At 41.0% G+C, this 21785-nt stretch overlaps 1 protein-coding gene across 4 annotated transcripts in view; it reads left to right on the forward strand.

Annotated features, from left to right (window-relative positions):
* LOC132815079 (solute carrier family 45 member 4-like) overlaps nt 1-21785 on the forward strand; it is a 76637-nt gene that overhangs the window by 19513 nt on the left and 35339 nt on the right. For all 4 annotated transcript variants that reach the window (XM_060823808.1, XM_060823805.1, XM_060823806.1 and 1 more), the window contains exon 2: nt 20477-21006. In XM_060823808.1, coding sequence (XP_060679791.1) covers nt 20781-21006 — 226 coding nt within the window. In that variant the 5' untranslated portion in view covers nt 20477-20780. The remainder of the gene's footprint in view (nt 1-20476; nt 21007-21785) is intronic.

The following is a 21785-nucleotide window of genomic DNA, read 5'->3' on the forward strand; positions in this document are numbered from 1 at the left end:
TGACAAGTGTGCTTTTGTTTGAGCACAGCAAAGTAGTGTTGGGCTTGCTCAGAAGGCCTGCCACCATCTGGAGAGAAAATAGTTAATGATTTGTCTAATGACCCTTGGTCAGAATTGTTTTATACTCTGGTTCATCAGAGTCCATGGCTCAAAACATCATGCTTCAGAGAAAAGAACTGAAACAATTGCAAATTGGACAGAACTTTGTAATTCATGTTAAATATAGTTGCTAAACGGGTCACGTCGGTAAACCATTCTGAAAGACGTGGTTTGTATCCAGAAGGAGGATGACTATTAGTTTTGGGTTAATTGGGGATTTAATTGCATATGAATGAGACAGGAGAGCAGCTGCCTACCTCACCAGCTTAACCATTGACAGAATATTATGGACCCAGATGAAAGATATGTCCTCCCAAATGGTACTTTGGAGGGAATTGACAATTGGATCTAACTGTTATACATACCAGGGCTGCACTTTCAATCAGTGGTGCAAACTAAATATCTACAACCAGTCCTTGAACTAGTTAGCACAAATTGGCAAAAGTGAGATTTGTTTGGAAGTGAACTTGACTGGTGGTGTTCCTGTTACCATCTGTTCAGACTGCTGGAAGATGTGGTTCAGAAGGGCTAGAGAATATGCCAAAAATTAGGGCAGGTTTTAGCTAAAATCAAGCCACATGGATATGTGGAGGTGACCCTTCTCTACTGTGGGTAAGAGCCTGGCCATTTGTTACTCTTTGCAATAAGTGTGGTCTGCGCCCTGTTCATATGTTACAGCAGTCACTTGAGCCACTTCTTTTTAACTGGAGATTGAAGGTAAGCCATGCCCACAAAGAGACCATACAATCTCTAGAGGGAGAGAGTTATGCTTAGTCACTTTGTCTAACAGGGTAAAGCTGTTAAGTCGTATGCAAACAATAGTGACATTTCATGAGTTCTTTCACTAATTCTGCAAAAAAAAATCTGTGCTTGTTGCCACAATGTTCCATTCATTGGATAATGTTAACTTTCCTTTGAGGGATAGGATTTAAGTGCTCTTGACTACAGAACCAAAACAATTGGACAGTGGTCTGCACATTGTTCCAGAGGCTTCGCAGGAAAAATATGGCAGAGCTTGTTGACTGGATTACTGAGAGACTCTCTGTAATTTGACAATTCTTAACTAGAATCTTCAGATGAACACTAAGATAGTTTGACTGGTAATGCTGCCTTTGTCTGATTCTGCTCTCCAAACTGGAGCTGCTACTGTCTGCTCAACACGTGACATTTTGAAGGGGATGCCTTGGTTTTTGTCAAGGTTCATCCCAAGCAGCTCAATATAGCTTATGGAATAACGCACTCTTCAGAATGCACACTAAGACAAACTAATTAGAAAAGCATCAATGTAGAATCTTTACCCACAGGTGGAAGTGGGCCATTCGGCCCTTCGAGCCCACGTCAACCTTCATGCATCCTGTAGAGACTTGCTGTGGGAAGATTACAACCTAGTTTTCTTTCTGCAATCCATACAAGCCGAAGGGCCTGTTTCCACACTAAGTAATCTAATCAATATTAAGTCCAGAAGGCTGCAGAGTTTCCAAGCAGAAAATGAGATGGTATTCTTCCAGCTTGCGCTGAGACTTGGAACGCTGAAACCAGCCTAAGACAGATGTTGGCTTGGAAACCTGTTGAAGTGGCAGGCAACCGTGGGCTGTGTTTTTTAAGTAGAGAGCAGGTGTGCTACAAAACTGTCACCCAGTCTGGGTTTTGTTTCCCCAATATAGTGGGGACTGTTGTAAGCACCAAATACAGTAGACTGGCTTAAGTGAATTGGTAAAACACTGCTTCGCCTGGAATTTTGGGGCCTTGGATGGTGAGGAGGGAGGAAATAAACAGATAGGTCTTACAGCTGCTTCAGTTTCAGGAGAAGGTGCTGTGGGGTCATGGGAGTGAAGGACAAATGGACCAGGGTGTCCCAGAGGGAACAGTGCTTGTGGAAGGGTGACAAGGAAAGTGAGGGGAATATATGATGTCCAGCTGAGTTTGATGGAAATGGTAACTAATGATCATATGGATGTAGATGGTGGTGGGATGGTAGGTAAGGACAAGGGGGAACCCTACAATAGCATCTGGATGAGTAACTACAATTCTTGGGCATAGGCTGTGGACCAAATGCAGGTGATGAGATTTATGTGGTAGGTTGAAAGAGAAGGCAACTGTAAGCTGTATGGCTCGATAAGTGGCAAATGGATTTCAACCAAGAAAAGTGTGTGGTAATGTATTGGGGAGAATGAACAAGGTTAGGGATTACACTATGAAAAATAGGATCCTGCAAGTTGAAGGTTAGAGGGGCCTTGATGTGCACATCTTAATTCCTGAACTTAGCAGAGGGATAGATAATGTAGTTAAGACATGGGAAACTTGTGGCCTTTAGCCAAGATACACAATATAAGAGCAAGGAGGTTTTCTGTATACATCAGATGGAAGGGAAGATCTTTTTCAGTTAGTCAATAACCAGGGGCATCGATTTAAGGTGACTCAGGGGCTTTGAGAATTTTTTTTCATCCTGAGACTGGTTGGAGTTTGGAACACTCACTTGCAGAAAAGGTGGTTGAGTCAAACTCCCAAAACATTTTTGTAAATATTTACGTATTCACATATGTTCCCAGAGCCTTCAGAGCTATGAGCCAAAACCTGGGAAATGGGATTGGGGCTGTCAGTCTTGACTGTTATGGATATGATGGGATGAATGGCTTCCTTCTGTGATGTAAACGTCTACAAGTCTGTCTTTCTCACTGTAAAAAAAAAAATTGAAATAAACTAGAACTGTCAAGTAGAAAAACTTGCATGTATATTTTGGGGAAAAATTGGAAGGATAAATTTCTCTCATTGCAGATAGAGGTTCGGTACTGTTTATGGCTTTGAGGAGAGGTCCAATCCTCTAAATTGTGATGGTGAAACTAAGTTACAGTAAGTTTTTCAGTTTCAAATTGGCATTGTCTTATCCATAAATCCATTATTTTTGTAATTTCATCTACACCTTGAACCTGACTGGGTGACTTCTCCAATGCTAACTTCCTGTCATAACTCATACTAATATTTTACTTTTGTAAAACTAATATTTCCACATTGATGTTTTATGCCAAGTCTAAGTGACTCTTCTATTACAGGTCTGTTCTAGTTCATTCTTTAAACAATATTTCTAAGTGTACAGTTTGAAGAAGCAACTTTTAAGGCATGATATTTTAACTAGAAAATTAGTTAATACAATGATTTAGCATAGCATGTAATAAGATGGAACAATGTTTGAGCGAGCTACATGTTCTGTAGAATGGAAAATTAGTTATTTTGGTTCTATTTTACTTCCTGGCAAGGCCATGTAATGAAGTAGCTTTGCACTTTGTCATTCAGTGGCTCCCTAAGATATATGGTGGTGCTATTTCATTGTGTTCATTTAAATATTCCACTGTAGTGTTAGTGAATCGATGTTTGTGTTTGTTTAAGGTGACTAAAATAAAATATCTTGTCGACCAAAGGCTTTTTCCTACTAGATACACTTGCATACAAAATCACTACATTCATATTCCCGGTTTGGAGGGATATGGGCCGGGTGCTGGCAGGTGGGACTAGATTGGGTTGGGATACCTGGTCGGCATGGATGGGTTGGACTGAAGGGTCCGTTTCCATGCTGTACATCTGACTCTATTTAGGTGATTTAGGTTTTCTAAACAACTTGATATTTTTCATGACATTAATATTCATCAGATTTGTCTGACTTTAAATCCATATGCTTAAATGTAGCATTCACAAAAGCACCATCTATAGTTCATAGTTGCAAACTTATTTTCTATCTTGACTACATTAATCCTAAATGCACCTTGATGCAGTTGTAGATATTTAATAAGTTTGCTTTTAAGACTGTGGAAACTTTCTGAAGTATTCTACTCCTTTGTTGTCAACTTTTGTAATTTGTTTCACTTACCCACTCCCATTGTGAAACTGGGCTTATTAGGATAAGCCATTTCAGTTGCTATACAACAGACACAATCTCTTGCAGAGTAAGTGTATTCTAAATTGATTTTCTCCCCTTTTTATTTTGCTCTGCATTCAGCATAATAAGGTAAACACTATCACTGTAGCACACATCCATTTAAAGCTCAACAGAACAGAAATCTTTCATAGCAAATATTCAATGTTTGTCCATGGGTCTTTCCAACATATAAATTACAGGTTAAGGATGGAAAATTGCTTGATGACCTTCCTTTACATTAAAGCTGTAAGACACTCCGAAGTTTCAAAAACTTGTCTCGTTGCATTCAATATTAACTTGGTTTCTGTTTCTACTGGTGCTGTGTAGAATTGTTCTCCAGCATTTTCTGCTTTAACAATACTGCTTGGTATTAAAGCAATTGAGCTAATATTTATTGCCCAAATTTGCTGGTGGTGCCTCATTCTGTGAATTAATCACTTTTTGATAAAATGTCCTGCTTTGACCATGTTAATTGGGTCTTGAGCTGTGCTCTCTGTAGAACTTAAACTGGTTAATAGGTGATACATCATGGCATGATATGATATTCCCGTCAGCTTTTTGAGGGAGGTAAAATGGGTGAATTGGATTAGTCTGTTATGCAGATAGGATATGTCTGGTCAATTTTTCTAGTGTTTTATAATTTGGCTTAACTGTGCTCATTTAAAATTGGAGGATGAATCCTAGACAAGGTATTAGAAAAAGATCTTTTTCTGTTAATTTATTCCACAATTGGGTGCATGCAAAAGAGGTGGCTCTGATGAAGTTTGTTTTTCTAAATCTGAACCACAGTCTCAGAAATTGGTCTGCTTAAGCCTTTTCATACCAATTGTGTTTGCACAGTGATGTATATGAAAACTTGGTTAAAACTTGATAGCTCCACCATATTCAGTGGTCTCATCTCTGCAACTGGATTAAGTTAAGGTTTAAAGGTCAATGTAAAACAAATGCCCTGCTAGTTACAAATATTTGAATATTGAGGAAGATGTTGGTATTGCATGTTGTGGAATGTTTTGTTTTCCAGCCCCTACAATTTAAATTTTCAAGCCATACTGGAATCTAAGCTGTGTCTTGAGCGCTTGATCAGATAAAACCTGCCTAAACAACAGCTTAGGAAAGGAATGCAATTTGGCCAAGAGGCTCAAGCCAGTGTGTTGTAAATTTAGATTTGTTTTTGATGGTTATATTTTTGTTTTATGACTAGTGCCATAACATTAGTGTACTGTGAAAAATCGACAATGAGATGAGACATAGTCTGATTTGTCATTTAGGTGTTGTATGACTATTTTGAATTTGGCCTGTAAATTTTCCATGTCTCCTCAACAAGTAATCTATTTTGCTTATCTTATTGACACACTTAGGAATATGTGGATGACAAGCTGGAAATGAGAAACAAAATGCTGCAGGCACTCTGGTATGGCAGAATCTGTGGTGTGAGAAAGTGTTAAGGTCGAGTCTCATGACTTTATGGAAGGTAATGTCTTCTGGAGAAGTCATATGACTTATAACCTTAATACTCTTTCTCACCCCTCAGATTCTACCATAGCAGTGTATCTGCAGCATTTTGCTTCTCATTTCCAGCTTCTGCAGTGTTTTGTCTAATTGGGACAGGTATAAAAAGCAGTCTTTAAATGTAAATCTAAAGACTTGTATTCCTTGCTACCTGAAGAACTTCTACTTGGAGCTTAATGGATAATGCCATAGTGTCGCTCTAGATAAATTCAAGTAACACTGTACATGTACTTCTACAGTTGTAGAAATTAATCTGCTCACTGAGCCTATTAGATCCTTTGTACAAAACCTATATGACAACAGCTTGCTTGATTTCACACTCATCAGATTCTATCGTTGTAGGCCTTATCACCTGAGGCAGCTTTATTAAATTCACTCGTGGGATGTGGACATTGCTGGCTAGCCAGCATTTATTGGCTGTCCCTGGCTGTCTTTGAGATGCTAGTGGTGAGCAGCCTCCTTAAACTGTTGTATTCCATAATCTGTAGGTTGGCCACAATGACCTTTATGGTCAGAATTCAAGTTTTTGACCCAGTGAAGTGAAGGAATGGTAACATTTTTCCAAGTCAGGATGGCAAGTGGCTTGGAGAGGAGTCCCAAGCAGTACTGCAGTATAAATATTTTTACTTATTTACTCAAGTGCACTTTTTTAAAATGGGAAAACAAGTTTGTATCTTTTGTTTGAATTGTATATTTAAAGTCAAAGCTGCTTACTCTGATTATTAAATGATTTCTCAAACTGAATGTATCCTTAATCTAATCTTCTGTTTTCGTTGGAAATTAACACCCAAGACCCAGTGTCCTTTTTCTGTCTTCCAAGGCTATGCCTTTCTTTCCTACAACGTGATCCAAAAGTGGTCACAGTGCATTATTCTTTCTTGACCTTGCTTCACCTGTCATGGTGATCCAGTGGCTGTTCACCTGTTTTCCAGCTCAGTAGTGCTGCCCTTACTTGCTTTAATCCTTGAGGTAATTCTAGTAGAAGGTTTGTGAATGTTGATTTGCTTATGAAATTAAACTTTGCTGTTCGCAGAACTTCAAAATACATATAGATTAGGAATAACTGCAATGGGAAGAGAAGCAAAATTGAAAGTAATTAGTTGAAACAAGTGAGCAGACCAACAACATGACTAGGACATGTTGTGTCCTAACTCACTATTCACACAACCTTGTATGAAAAAGCTCTTGAACTGACAGCTGCAAATGTGTTGCTGGTCAAAGCACAGCAGGTTAGGCAGCATCTCAGGAATAGAGAATTCGACGTTTCGAGCATAAGCCCTTCATCAGGAATAAGAGAGAGAGAGAGCCAAGCCGGCTGAGATAAAAGGTAGGGAGGAGGGACTAGGGGGAGGGGCGATGGAGGTGGGATAGGTGGAAGGAGGTCAAGGTGAGGGTGATAGGCCGGAGTGGGGTGGGGGCGGAGAGGTCAGGAAGAGGATTGCAGGTTAGGAGGGCGGTGCTGAGTTGAGGGAACCGACTGAGACAAGGTGGGGGGAGGGGAAATGAGGAAGCTGGAGAAATCTGAATTCATACCTTGTGGTTGGAGGGTTCCCAGGCGGAAGATGAGGCGCTCCTCCTCCAGCCGTCGTGTAGTTGTGTTCTGCCGGTGGAGGAGTCCAAGGACCTGCATGTCCTCGGTGGAGTGGGAGGGGGAGTTAAAGTGTTGAGCCACGGGGTGATTGGGTTGGTTGGTTCGGGCGGCCCAGAGGTGTTCTCTGAAGCGTTCCGCAAGTAAGCGGCCTGTCTCACCAATATAGAGGAGGCCACATCGGGTGCAGCGGATGCAATAGATGATGTGTGTGGAGGTACAGGTGAACTTGTGGCGGATATGGAAGGATCCCTTGGGGCCTTGGAGGGAAGTGAGTGTGGAGGTGTGGGCGCAAGTTTTACATTTCCTGCGGTTGCAGGGGAAGGTGCCGGGGGTGGAGGTTGGGTTGGTGGGGGGTGTGGATCTGACAAGGGAGTCACGAAGGGAGTGGTCCTTCCTCCACCGGCAGAACACAACTACACGACGGCTGGAGGAGGAGCGCCTCATCTTCCGCCTGGGAACCCTCCAACCACAAGGTATGAATTCAGATTTCTCCAGCTTCCTCATTTCCCCTCCCCCCACCTTGTCTCAGTCGGTTCCCTCAACTCAGCACCGCCCTCCTAACCTGCAATCCTCTTCCTGACCTCTCCGCCCCCACCCCACTCCGGCCTATCACCCTCACCTTGACCTCCTTCCACCTATCCCACCTCCATCGCCCCTCCCCCTAGTCCCTCCTCCCTACCTTTTATCTCAGCCGGCTTGGCTCTCTCTCTCTTATTCCTGATGAAGGGCTTATGCTCGAAACGTCGAATTCTCTATTCCTGAGATGCTGCCTAACCTGCTGTGCTTTGACCAGCAACACATTTGCAGCTGTGATCTCCAGCATCTGCAGACCTCATTTTTTACTCTTGAACTGACAGCCCGACTTTTCCAACCACTGGCATTCCTGACAGCCATGCTTTCCCACCATCATACCCATGTACAAGACTAACATTTACAAGATTTCATGTAAAGATTGCAGACAACACTATGGGGGGAACAGGCAGACAACTAACAATCTGAAACCAGAAACACCAACTAGTCACTAAACACCACAACCAGTTGTCCCTGGTAACCATACACAGATGACAGGGACCACAAATTCGACTGGAACAATGCAACGATCATAGAAGCCAAACAGAATGGTCAGAATTGCTAGAAGCATGGCACTCATCCACGGACTCTTACCAGCAAACATATTCACCTGGACCCAATATACTGGTCACTACAAGGAACAACTGGAACAGGAAGCAGCAGAAATGGAGCCGAATAAATTCCAGTAGGGACAGTAGAGCAATGCTTCGCAAAAGGCTCCAAAGCACTGAAGATGTCATCTCGGCAGGATGAAACATTTGCAAGTCAACTTCCTAGCTTGGTAAGCATATCCATAACCATGATTACCAGCACCCAAGCTACAAATCTTTACACAGACCTTGAACAAGTGAGCAAAAGTGCAACTCCTGTTCCTCCAAGACTTTTAATACAGCAATCCCCCAGTTGGGAACAGATTCCATTTTGAATCTGCTTTATAAGTTGATTTGTAAGCAAACAGAAACACAACATGATGTGAAAGTTTGGAAATACAGGAAATGTTTGTATATCTGATCTTTAAGATGACACCCCATATGCAAACTTGTGGCCCCACCCCCCATGTTGTTTGTATCCAAATCAATACCCATATTTCCTGCAATTCTTTGCTTAAACCTCCAATTGTGTTTTTGGAGTGATCTAGACAAAATGTCTGCACACAGACCAGGCAAATTACATGGCCAGTGACAACACCCAGCCTCAAAAGGAAAGACTTTTAGGAAGTTGTGCATACGCAGTGACATCTGTGCACGTGCCATTGCATAATCTCGGAGGCTTTGGCCCTGGCTGTAGTGGTGGGGGAGAACACAGCGTATCCGCTTTCCAGCCACCACCACCTACTTCCCTCCTAATCATTATTCACATTTCCAGCAGCCTTGCCACTTGGCAGTGAATTTCACAATAAGTATGCCCGTTAGATTTCAACCCTACCGTAATACTGAAACAGGCCTAATGAAAATTTTTATTCTGAAGAGAAGTGTGATCAGTGAATATACTCCAGTTTCATTATTAAATAAATCGCTTGAAGCAAAATGAATCTGTTAGCCAACATTTGGAGGGCTTTTTTTTTGGACTGAGGCTTGTGAGCAGTGGTGTTCCACAGGGGGTCTGTACTGGGTCCACTCGATCATTTATATAAACTATTTGGATGAGAATATTGAGGTATGTTTAAGTTTGCGGGTGACATGGTGGTACTGTAGACTGTGAAGGTTATTTAAGATTACAAAGATTTTGATCAAGTGGGTCAATGGGTTGAGGAGTGGCAGTTGGAGTTTAATTTGGATAAATGTGAGCTGTAGCATTTTGGTAAAACCAAGGGCAGGACATCTGCACTTAATGGTAGGGCCCTGGATGGAGTCGTCTACCAGAGACCCCTAAACTTCAGGTCCATAGTTCTTTGAATTTTGCATCATAGGTAGACAGGATGTTAAGGCATTTTAGTCTGCTTAATGTCATTGTTCAGACCTTTAAATGTAGGAGTTGGGGCATCATGTTGAGATTTGTACAGAATGTTGTTGAGGTCTGTTCTGAAATGCTGTGTGCTGTTCTGGTCGTCATGCAATAGGAAGAATATTATTAAATTGGAAAGGGTTCAGAAGAGATTTACAAGATGTTGCCAGGAATGGAGGATTTGAGTTAAGGATAGGACCTTTTTCACTGGATTGTAGGAGATTGAAGGGTGACCTTGTGGAAATTTGTAAAATCATGAGGGGCATAGATAAGTTGAACAGCAAGAGTGGTTTCCCTAAGATAGTGGAGTTCAGAACTAGGATCATATATTTAAAGTGAGAGGGGAAAAGTTTTAAAATAGCATGTGCTTTTGGCTGGGTTTCTGTTCAATTTTAGACCTATGCAACAGTGCCTGATGCATGAAAGATTTCACTAATCATTATTTATTCAGTGGATAAGCAACTTTAGCAGACTTTGCACTGTAGAAAGTATTGGTTGAGATTGAACTTTCCAACAATCAAGATATGATATGAAATTGTAAATTTCAGTTTGAGAAACTCTGATCATTCTGTGAAACATAGTTTATCAAATCAATTAGGCAATATCTGGATTTAATTGCAACTACCAACTAAAACTAGACTGGGCCTTGGGTTATTAAAAAGGTTCCAAAAAAGGGAGGAGATTTGAGGTTCAATTTTGGACTGAACTGCCAAAGGAAGTGGTGGATGCAAGTAAAGTTACAACATTTCCAAGATATTTAGATAAACATGAATAGGAAAAGTTTAGAGGGTTATGTTGGAGTAGTTTAGTTTGGGATCACAGTCGTTGTTGACTAGTTGGACTGAACAGTTGTTTCCATGCTGTATGGCTCTGCCTCTATTAGGAGTGAATAGTCATCAGGATAAGTTTCTTCTATCTAGATGAACTAAATTTGTTTACTGGATTGCTGAATGCAGTAGTCAATGAAATTTGACAATGTTGCAAAACTTGTTAATTCTTATGGTTTGGGTTTTCAATAACCCAAGCCCCAGTATAGTGTTTCTTTGCTGGTTGTTTAATCCAGATAATTCTGACTTCCTGAACAAAGTATCACAGAATGATCAGTTTCTCCAAACTGAAGTTTGTAATCTTGTCCTGCTTCTCGATTGTTAAAAAGTTTGGTCTTGACCAATACTTTCTGCAGTGCAGTATTAATTGGAAGTCTTATTTATCCACTTTTGAACAATGAAAGACTTTAATCATGGTTCAGACATGGTTGTGTAGGTCTAAAACTGAGCAGATAAATCCAACCACGTGCCATACTCGATGCTACATTAAAAACTATGCTTAGGGAATGGTTGCTTTAAGAAATCTGACTGTTTAGTGATCTCTCCCTTTTTGAATTTGCTTATGTACTTTTTGGGAGCTGTGTACAAGGAAATGTTCTGTGGTTTTGGGTGACTGCAGATCAAAATTTGCTTCGCTAGAAAATCTTCCAATAGAGAAGTGAAACTTGGATTATGTTGGAAATGCTGTGCCAGCTCAACTGGCTTATTACAAATTGTAGGGTTTAACGGAAAGCTGACAGAAGTCCAAACTGCGAATGTCATGTAGTGTTGATTTCTACTGAAATTTTATGGTAATCAGTAAATATTTCAGCACAACTGATTTTACTCAAACTGTAGAAACTATTGATTTTGGAATAAAAATCCTGAATGTAAACAAATGCACAGAATTCCAATCTCTACTGGAAAGTTTGACTAATTTCTAAATGTAATGTGAGGATTGTAATAGTGGCGAACAAAAATCTTTCAAAAGAAAAGTTCGTGAGATATTGGTTTGTATCAACCTTTTAAATTTCATTGAATTTCCAAGTTGGAGTTCTCTCTCCCCAGGTAGGCAGGGCTGTTGAATATTTCTAAAGCTGAGTTTTGATTCCTGTCAGCCAAAAATCTGGGGGATACCTGGGAAATGGCATTGAAGCTGAATGGCCTATTCCTACTTTGCTTACATGGTGCTCTAGTTAAGTGTTTTTCCTAGTTTTGAGCATTTTCATAGTGATTTTTAGTATTTCATCAACCACTTATACCCTACATAGCTACACAGTCAGAATTAATGCACTTTCAATATTTGAATGCATAACTGTATTTAGAATTTCCTTGTCTAAATTAACTTCACCCTGCACTCCACTTCATATTTGAAATGGAACAGTCAAATTACCACTTGTTTTCTCTACACCCTTAATGAGAGAATACCTAGAGGGTTGTCTATTACTAACCCAACTTCACTGCCTAGTGTATGCACCGGAATTCCCATACTGTAAGATTGAACAAATGGCTCCGGTTCTTTTTACAAGGTTGCCTGTAGAGTTAATGTACAAGCTTGATGCTGAAATAAGATCAAATGGTATAATGGCTACCCTGATTAAATAATTTCTCATTGTGCAAATTTATGAAAGCCATCACTTGAAGCCTTTCATTGCTCAAACCATTTTAGCAAAGGAATTGGGATGTAATGTTGAGCTTGTACAGGATGTTGGTGAGGCCACTTTTGGAGTGCTGTGTCCAGTTCTGGTAATCATGCTATAGGAAGGATATTAAGGTGGAGAGGGTTCAGAAAAAATGACCAATATCTTGTCAAGACTGAAGGATTTGAGTTATAAGGGGAGGCTGGGCAGGCTAGGTCTTAAGGGCATAGGAAGTTGAGGAATGACTTTCTAGAGCATTACAAAATTGAGGACATAGATAAGGTGAATAGCAAAGGTCTTCTCCCTCGGGTTGGCTGAGGAGAGTTCAAAAATAGAAGCATATTTTAAGTGAGAAGCGATTTAAAAGGGACCCGAGGGTGTTTCCTATGTGGAATGAACTGTCAGGAATTGGTAGATCAAAATAGGTAGGTACAGTTAAAACATTTAAGGCATTTTGGGTAAGTATATAAAAAAAAAGAAAGGTTTAGAGGGATATGGGTCAAACGCAAGTAAGTGGGATAGGTTTAATTTGGGGAAATCTGGTCAGTGTGGGTGAGTTGAACCAAAGGGTCAGTTTTTGTTGTGAAGTTATGAGCGCACAGTCCTGAAAAGTGCCTCTGATTACGCTGGAAAAGTGAAGCACCCCAAAAATTTAAACAATAAAGAAAGGTGAAGTAGAGACAAATATTTAAAACTTCCATTCTCCGATTTTGAAGCTGCAGTTTGACCATCTTTCTCATTAATGTGGAGACCCATGAAAAGTGTCAAGTCTGATATGGTGCAGGTCTTGTTCTGTTTAAGTGTAGTACATATTGCAGCTTACTGTAGCTGTAAATTGTTTTGGGGTAACAGCACCACATCTGGAGTGTTGTGTGATTGTGCTCTCCTTGCATAAATATGTACTTTCTCATAAGAGTGCAACAAAGGTTCACCAGACTGATTCCTGGTATGGCAGGTTTGTTGTTTGAAGAGACATTAGTTATACTGGGCCTATATTCCCCAGAGTTTGAAGAAAGAGGGGATTTCATTGAGTGTATAGCATTCAGGCAGGGCTAGATGGATTGAATGCAGGGATGATTATTCCCCTGACTGGGCATTCTAGGACAAAATCTTACGGTATGTTCTTGTGTTCTTATGATCTCTAATTATGGGTTAGGTCATTTTAGTACTTAGCAATGCATCCAGAGAGGTGCACCTATGGTGTTTTTCTCCACCTTTGAAGGTGAAGTTATTGAATATATTTTGACAGGTGTAGAGGAAAGAGTACAGTATTGATAGAGAATCAGCCATGGTCATATTGAATGGCAGAGCAGTTTGATGGAGTGAATGGCCTATGCTGTTGTTATCAGTGCTGCTTTGTTACTTGAAATTCATTTATACAAGTTGACCTCCAGACTTTCCAAACTACTATCATGGGGCGCCAGAAGGAAATTGAATTCTGAAGTGATTGAGGACAATATGCAGTTTGTTTTTTTTTGTCACACATACTGAGTGAAAAGTGTAGTTTTGGTTGCTAACCAGACAAATCATACCATACATAATTATATCAGGGTAATAGAACAATACAGAATATGGATGTGCAGAGAAAGATCAACTCTAACATGAGAAGTCCATAAGTCTGATACACTGGGGAAGAAGCTGTTCTTCAATCTGGTACACTTTCAAACTTTTGTATCTTCTGTCTGTTAGAAGGGCATAACTAGGGTGGGACGGACCTTTGATTATATTGGCTGCTTTCCCAAAGCACTGGGGAGTGCTGACAATGTCAGTGAAGTGAAGGCTTGTTTTTACGATGGACTGAGCTACATTCACAACTAATTTCTTACGATCTTAAAGCAGTTGCCATACGAAGCTGTGATGTATCAGATTAGGATGCATGGTGCATTTATAAAAATTGGTAAGTGTTGTTGTGGCATCATATAGGAAAAGACATAGTTTAATGACGTGCTCAAGTCTTTTTAAACTACTTGGAAGACCCGTAGAAGAAATAAAAATAATTAAAGAGCAATCAGACAGCACATGGAATGCAAGTGGGTTATTTCCTTAATTTCACCAGTTCACTTTAATTTCTGTCCTCCTGTGGCAGAGGTACACGCGTGCTTTCTGCAATGCTTCAATGCTGGGAGAAAGTGAGGTCTGCAGATACTGGAGATCAGAGTCAACAGTGTATTTCTGGAAAAGCAGAGCATGTCAGGCAGCATCAGAGGAACAGGAGCATCTACATTTTGGGCCAGAGCTTTTCAGGAATGAGACTGGGAGCCTCTGGCGGAGAGAAATGGGAGGAGGTGGGGCTGGGGAGAAGGTAGCTAAGAGTGCTGCAGTAGTTGGATGGAGGTGGGGATAAAGGTGATAGGTTGGAGGCGGATAAGTGGGAAGGAAGATGGGCAGGTCATGAGGATGGTGCTGAGCTGGAAGGTTGGAACTGGGATAAGGTGGGGTGAGGGGAAATAAGGAAACTGGTGAAATTCACATTGATGCCCTGGGGTTGAAGCATCCCAAGGCAGAAGATAAGGCTGTTCTCCCTCCACGTATCGGGTGGGGAGGGAGTATCCAATGGAGGAGGTCCAGGGCCTGCATGTTCTTGACAGAACAGTGAGGGGGGTGGGGGAATTGAAATGTTCGGCCACGGGGCGGTGGAGTTGATCAGTGTGGGTATCCCAGAGATGTTCTCTAAAGTGCTCTGCGAGAAGGCGTCCAGTCTCCTCAATGTAGAGGAGACTGCATTGGGAGCAGCAGATACAGTAAATGATGTGTGGAAGTGCAAGTGATTCTTTGAATGTAGAAGGCTCCTTTTGGAGCCTGGGATGGAGGTGAGGGGGGAGGTGGGTGCAGGTTTAGCAATTCCTGCAGTAGCAGGGGAGAGTGCCAGGAGAGGGTGGCTTGTTAGAAGGTGTGGACCTGACCAGATAGTCACGGAGGGAGTCGTCTTCGCAGAAAATGGATAGGGGTGGGGAGGGAAATGTATCCCTGGTGGTGGGGTCCTTTTGGAGGTGGTGGAAATGTCAACAGATGATGAGGTTGGTGAGATGCATTGGAGGGCATCTTCAATCACGTGGGATGGGAAATTTTGGTCTTCAAAGAAGGCCATCTGGTGTGATCTGTGGTGGAACTGGTCCTCCTGGGAGCAGCTGAGGGGGAGAAATTGGGAATACGGAATAGCATTTTTGCAGGAGGTAGGGTGGGAGGAGGTGTAATCCAGGTAGCTGTGGGGAGTCAGGTTTGCACGTTCTCCCCGTGTGCGTGTGGGTTTCCTCCGGGTGCTCCGGTTTCCCCTCAAAATCCAAAGATGTGCGGGTCAGGTGAATTGGCCATGCTAAATTGCCCGTAGTGTTAGGTAAGGGGTAAATGTAGGGGTATGGGTGGGTTGCGCTTCGGCGGGTCGGTGTGGACTTGTTGGGCCAAAGGGCCTGTTTCCACACTAAGTAATCTAATCTAAATGCTTCAATGCTACCTGCTCGCTCGCAAACTTGTATGGAATCCGACTTGAGACAGCACCTTGTGATGGCATCTATTTAGAGATGGCAAAGGCTTGAGAATGTGATTAGAAGTTAGTGATCAGCATGCTGTGTCCAACTTGAGAATATTGCTCTTGCTTCAGAATGCTTCACTATCTGAATTGCAAACTTTTGTTCATGGGGTGTGAGCGTTGTTGGCTGGGCCAGAGTTTATTGACCCCCATCCCCAATTTGAGTGGGTGATTAAGACTGGTAGTGGTTGCATAGTTGCCATTAGACCAACTTTTTAAAATTTCAGACTCCTATAAAATTTAAATTTTACCATCTGCCCTTTGGGCTTTGAGCCCAGGTACCCACAAAATTAACCTGGCATTCTGGACTTTGTGCCACTGAACATAATGTCATTATCAGCAAACATCTCCACTTCTGATCTTTCATGGAACAAGTCATTGATAAAGCTGCTGACTGTCACGTCATAGAGATGTGCAGTGTGGAAGCTGACTCTTAGGTCCAACCATCCATGCCGACCAGATATCCCAACCCAATCTAGTCCCATCTGCCAGCACCTGGCCCATACCTCTCCCATCCTTCCTATTCATATACCCATCCAAATGCTGCCTAAATGTTGCAATTGTACCAGCCTCCACCACTTCCTCTGGCAGCTCATTCCATACACCTACCACCCTCTGAAAAAGTCGCCCTGTAGGTCTCTTTTATATCTTACCCCTCTTACCTTAAACCTATGTCCTCTAGTTCTGGACTCCCCGACCCTAGGGAAAAGGCTTTGTCTATTTATCCTATTCATGCCCCTCATGTTGTAAACCTTTAAGGTTACCCCTCAGCCTCCGCTCTAGGGAAAACAGCCCCAGCCTATTCAGTCTCTCCCTAGAGCTTAAATCCTCCAACCCTGGCAAAATCCTCGTAAATCTTTTCTGAGCCCTTTTTAAGTTTCACAACATCCTTTTCGATAGGAAGGAGACCAGAATTGCCTGCAATATTCTGACAGTGGCCTAACCAATGTCCTGAATTTGGTTGGGCTTGTCCATATATGCAAGTAAGAGGCATTGATATGGCTGTACTGTATAAACTTTCATAGTCATTAGTACTTTGTTTTACAGCATTGGACTCTGTCTGAAGCCTAAGCTTGAGAGAATGCACAATACAGATCATACAAAATCTACTGTGTGGAAAGAGGCCAGTTGGCTTGATTTTGCATCGGCCCTCAAAGACCACCCCGGACCCACATTTTTTTTACCCTGTCGCCATGACTCTGCATTTGCCATGCCTAATCCACCTAGTTTACACATCCTTGGACTCTATGGGCAATTTATCATGCCCAATCCACCTAACCTGCACATCTTTTTAATTGTGAAGAAACCAGAGCACTTAACAAAAACCACCACAAACACTGTGCAAACTCCATACACAGTAACCCAAGGCTTGAATTGAACTCACGTACTCAACACTGACTGTCAGTACAAATACTACTTGTGAACAAATGCAATAGATTTGGAAATGTGATGGGTGTTTTTCATTAAATTGTGTAACTCCTGTATTAGTTACGTGAAGAGGCAAGGCAACATGAGGCCTAGAACACAACAATGAAAATTAAGTGAGATCTGTAAAAGAGAATAAAAGGCTTGGATTGAAGCATGGCTTTGTGGAGAGTTGATTTTACTTAAGCACTAAATGTGCTTGGATGTAGTACAAAAAAGGCGGAGATCGCAGTATGTATCTCCATTAACGGAGCAAAACATTTCAAGGTGTTAACAGCATTGCCAACAGTGTTTTTTTTCTTGCACAGTCTTGAAATATTAGAACATATGACGAAAACCTTGATTAGAGGCAGGTTTTAATGAGCATCCTAAAGGAGAAGTTTAGGGAGAGGATTCCACACTGAAGATGGATGTTTTCTCAATACAAAATTTGATGCCAAGTTATCAGAATTGAAAGAGCTGTGATTTTTAATGTTTCTGAGACTGGATTGGATAAATATAGAAGGGTGAACAAGTATCTGTGAATGACCAGTGATCTAAAATAGCAAAATTTTGGGTATGCACAAGTTTATATTAAGTGATGGGAAGCTGTCAGGGAAACATTAATAATAGAGGTAACATAAAGGTCATGAATGAGCAAATGAACATGCAGTGCAGGTGTTAAATGGATTCCTGTGGAGTTAGTTAAAGCATTAACCACTATCATATGACTAGTAGAGAAAACTGCTCTCAATCTTGAAGTTAGAGTCTGTCTTGGCCTCTGTCGCGTTATCTAGCATATCACTGCCAGTTGTAAATAATTGCTATTGTGTAATAAACTCTTGTTTAACACTAAAGCTTTTTCTCATTAGAATGTCAAGTGGTTTTCCATCACACCAAGCAGACCTTGTCTGTACCCTAAAAAGAATTGAGGCAGCAAATCTACCTTCCAGGGATAATTGTGAACTGCGAAATGAATGAAGGTATACATTGCTTGAAAAGTGTTGCAGGAAAAGCGCAGCAGGTCAGGCAGCATCCAAGGAGCAGGAGAATTGACATTTCGGGCTGAAGGGTTTATGCCTGAAATGTTGATTTTCCTGCTCCTTGGATGCTGCCTGACCTGCGCTTTTCCAACAAACTTTTTCAGCTCTGATCTCCAGCATCTGCAGTCCTCACTTTCTCCTAGGTGGTATGCATTGTTCATATGAGACGGTGGCAAATAGTGTTGCTTCTATTTTTCTGCCTCTTATAATATCAGCTGTGATGGAGGCCTTTTAAGAGAGCTCAAGGCTCTCTTGAAAGATATTTTAAGTCCATGGTTGATGAGAGTTTAAATTATTCAATGAAACTTTTGCACAACCTGATCTAAATATTGAATTTGAGCAGATGTAATTCCTTATCCCACTATATCTTCACTTTTGGCAAGTTTGCTTCAACAAACTGCCATTTTGGGGTTGCTTTGGTCTACTGAAAAATCTCTTGGGTCATGAACAACACTCTACAAGACTTCAAGGCATCATATGCCAAATGAATAAATGTTAAAACATGGTAAACTGATTGCAGACCATGACAGCGGATGTGTAATGGTGCAAAATTTTGGAATGGTTAATGTTGAGGCATTCCTGAAGCACTAGCAGCAGTAATACCATATGGAAACAGCGAAGGAATAGAACTGGTAAATCATGTTTCTTTCTCCATTAAAGTTTTTAAATTCAGTAGTTTAGTGAAAAGATTAATAAGGTAGCTGATAACTGCCTCTTAATCACCTGAAGTTTAAACAGGACCTTTTAATAGGTGCTGATTATCATTGAAGCTTAATGAGAGTCAGCTCAGCTGATCTCAGCTTTAAGATGGAGCATGTTGAAAGTGCATGATTGGTAAGTTGTGCATGATTTGAGGAGTGAGCACATCCAGAGTGAAACATAACCAGAGTGCAGGTACAATTTGAGTAATTTGGTACAGAAGGGGAGAGCTTTTTGCTTGCTGCTTCAGCTTGTAGCTTGGAACGTTTTTAAACAGGATAAATTGAAGCCCAGGATCAGGGGCCCAGCACAAGTGACATCACCAGTCACAAGTTCATTGATAGCTACTAATTTGAGTATAATAGCTTTGCAGCAATAGCAAGAGTTCCTGGGGGTCATTCTGGATGCGCAGCAGAAATTCATCCCAAGGTAGAAGAAGAATTTACTAAGGGAAGAATGAGGCAATCATGGCTGATAAGGGACATCAGGGACAGCATAAAAGCAAAGGGATACGATGTGAAGAAATTACTAGGAACCCTTTAAAAGCCACCAGAGGATAACTAAGAAAGCAACAAGGGAGAAGATGCTGAACTGAGGGTAAGCTAGCTAATATAAAAGATTGCAAGAGGTTAACATTGGTTCTTTTGGCAGTTAAGGAAAATGCAATGCTAACATTTTGAGTGTTAGAATACAAGAGTAGAGATGTATTGTTGAGGCAGTATAAGACTCTGGTAAGACCACATTTGGAATATTGGGCAGTTTTGGGCCTCATAATCTAAGGAAAGATTATGAGGCCCAAAACTGATTATGTGTTGGCCTTGGAGGGGATCCAGAGCAGGTTTACAAGTATGACCCTGGAGAGGAAGGGCTTGCCACATCCACACTCTGGGCCTGTACGGAGTTTACAAAAGATGAGGGGGGATATGATTGAAAATTTACGAAATACTGATGAGCCTGGATGGTGTGGATGTGGCGAAGATGTTTCCACTAGGAGAGACTAGACCTGAGGGCACAACCTGAGTGAAAGAACAACCCTGTAGGGGCCAAGTTGTGTGTTTAAGACAGATTGATAGGCTCTTGATTATAAGAGGGAGAAGGCAGGTCAGTGGCATTGAGAAACATGTCAGCCATGATGGAGCAGATTTGATGAGCCCAATTCTTTTCCTATATCTTGTGGTTTTATGGTCTTTCAGTATTCAGTTAGAGGAACCTTTCTTCATTTAGTAATGGATATTATTCCAGGCAGTGTAGCAAATTTGAATTTGGAAGGAGACGAGCATATTGGTGCACAACTGGAATCTTGTCTTCAGGTGACATCACCGGAGCAGCATGTAGATGACTATAAAAGCCTTAAAGTACTAAAGAATCTCTGCAATTAAACTTTACAACCTATGTCATTAGGAAGAGTTCTCCAGATAGTCTAGGAGTGGTTCCTATGTGTTGAAATATAACACTGATTAAAAGTAAAAATTTGCAGTGGTCAGGCAGTACACTTTAAAGGAAATGTCTGATTTACTCGAAGGCACAATCAGATGTTTGTTACCTTACCTACAATAACTCCTATCAATGAATTAGTGTTAAATTTTAAATTTGTTTAGAAGTCTGTTACAGTTTCTAGCTTCATGCAGGTATTGTTTTTCTCTTTATTTTAAAAAACGTGCAGATCTTCCAAACATGGGCTATTTGGCTTTCTTCAGTACTTTGTTTTATTTCTTTTTACTATTTTGTCTTTCAGAATATTCACTCGATGGGGAGCAACAGAGGACCCCTTTGTGTCGCCTTCCCAACTGTATGCTGCAAAGGAAGCATTTCGTCTATAATGAAACTAGTATTAACTGAATGGAAATTAATATGGATTTTTAATAGACAATAAATAAGCCATAATCCAAAGTTTTTACCAATTAGCTTTCTTTTGGTACATGTTTTTTTGGATACATTTGAAGGAAATTGCAGAAAAGTGCTGAATCTACGATTGAACAAAAAAAACCGAAGACACCTTTTCATCCCAACAAAAGCACAAGTACATTTTTGTGGTAGCAATGGCTCCACAGAATGAAGAGACAGAATCTATGCAAACACAAGAATTGTCCACAAAATTGAAAAAGAAAAGGGATGGCAAAGAGAATGGTGATGAAACAGTTAGTGAGGAGTCCATTGATCGCATTCCTGTCAAATTATGGGTAATGCATGGTGCAGTGATGTTTGGCAGGGAGTTCTGTTATGCTATGGAAACTGCCTTGGTTACACCAGTATTGTTACAGATAGGTGAGTGCTAAGAATCTAAGTAACACTACAAAATACCTCTGGAATAAGGACCAAAATATTGGGATTAAGCTGTTTTCTTATTGAGTTATTTACTCATGCCTGCCTATTTACATTCACATTAATTCTATTTTGTTTAATAGTTACTGCATGAACAAAAATCATTCTATCTGTAGCTTTACTACAACAAATAAGCATATCACATTTTAGAAATGGATTAATGAATATGTAAAATCAAAGGGGCATGGTCTACTGCTCCCTGCCTGAACTGATTGAGTTAGAATCAATCAACATTCAGACAACACTTAGGTATTCACTTGCATTTGGGGATGTTCACCAAAAGATGGAAGATGGGATTAACTTAGTCAAAAATCACAACACTGGGTTATAGTCCAACAGGTTTATTTGGAAGCACGAGCTTTAAGAACGCTCCTCCTTCATCCACCTGATGAAGATCCTTGATGAAGCACTTATTCCCGAAATGTTGCTCCTGCTCAGATCTACTTGACCTGTTGTGCTTTTCCAGCACCACACTCTTGACTGTAAGCCAGTGTTGTGATTTTTAACTTTGCACATCCCAGTCCAGCACCAGCTTAAATCGGGATTAATTTAATTACTGTAATCTATCTCAAACTGGCACAGATACAATTGGCCAAAGGGCTGTCTTGTAAGCAAAATTTTAAAAACTTGCAGGTGATATTTTTATTGTGCCTTTTTTCTATAGATGTAGATATAAATTCCACTAAAGATTGTTAGCATTTGGAGATTCTAACCAGTTGTAA

The sequence above is a fragment of the Hemiscyllium ocellatum genome, chromosome 4 (assembly GCF_020745735.1).
Source record: "Hemiscyllium ocellatum isolate sHemOce1 chromosome 4, sHemOce1.pat.X.cur, whole genome shotgun sequence".
NCBI classification, from domain to species: domain Eukaryota; kingdom Metazoa; phylum Chordata; class Chondrichthyes; order Orectolobiformes; family Hemiscylliidae; genus Hemiscyllium; species Hemiscyllium ocellatum.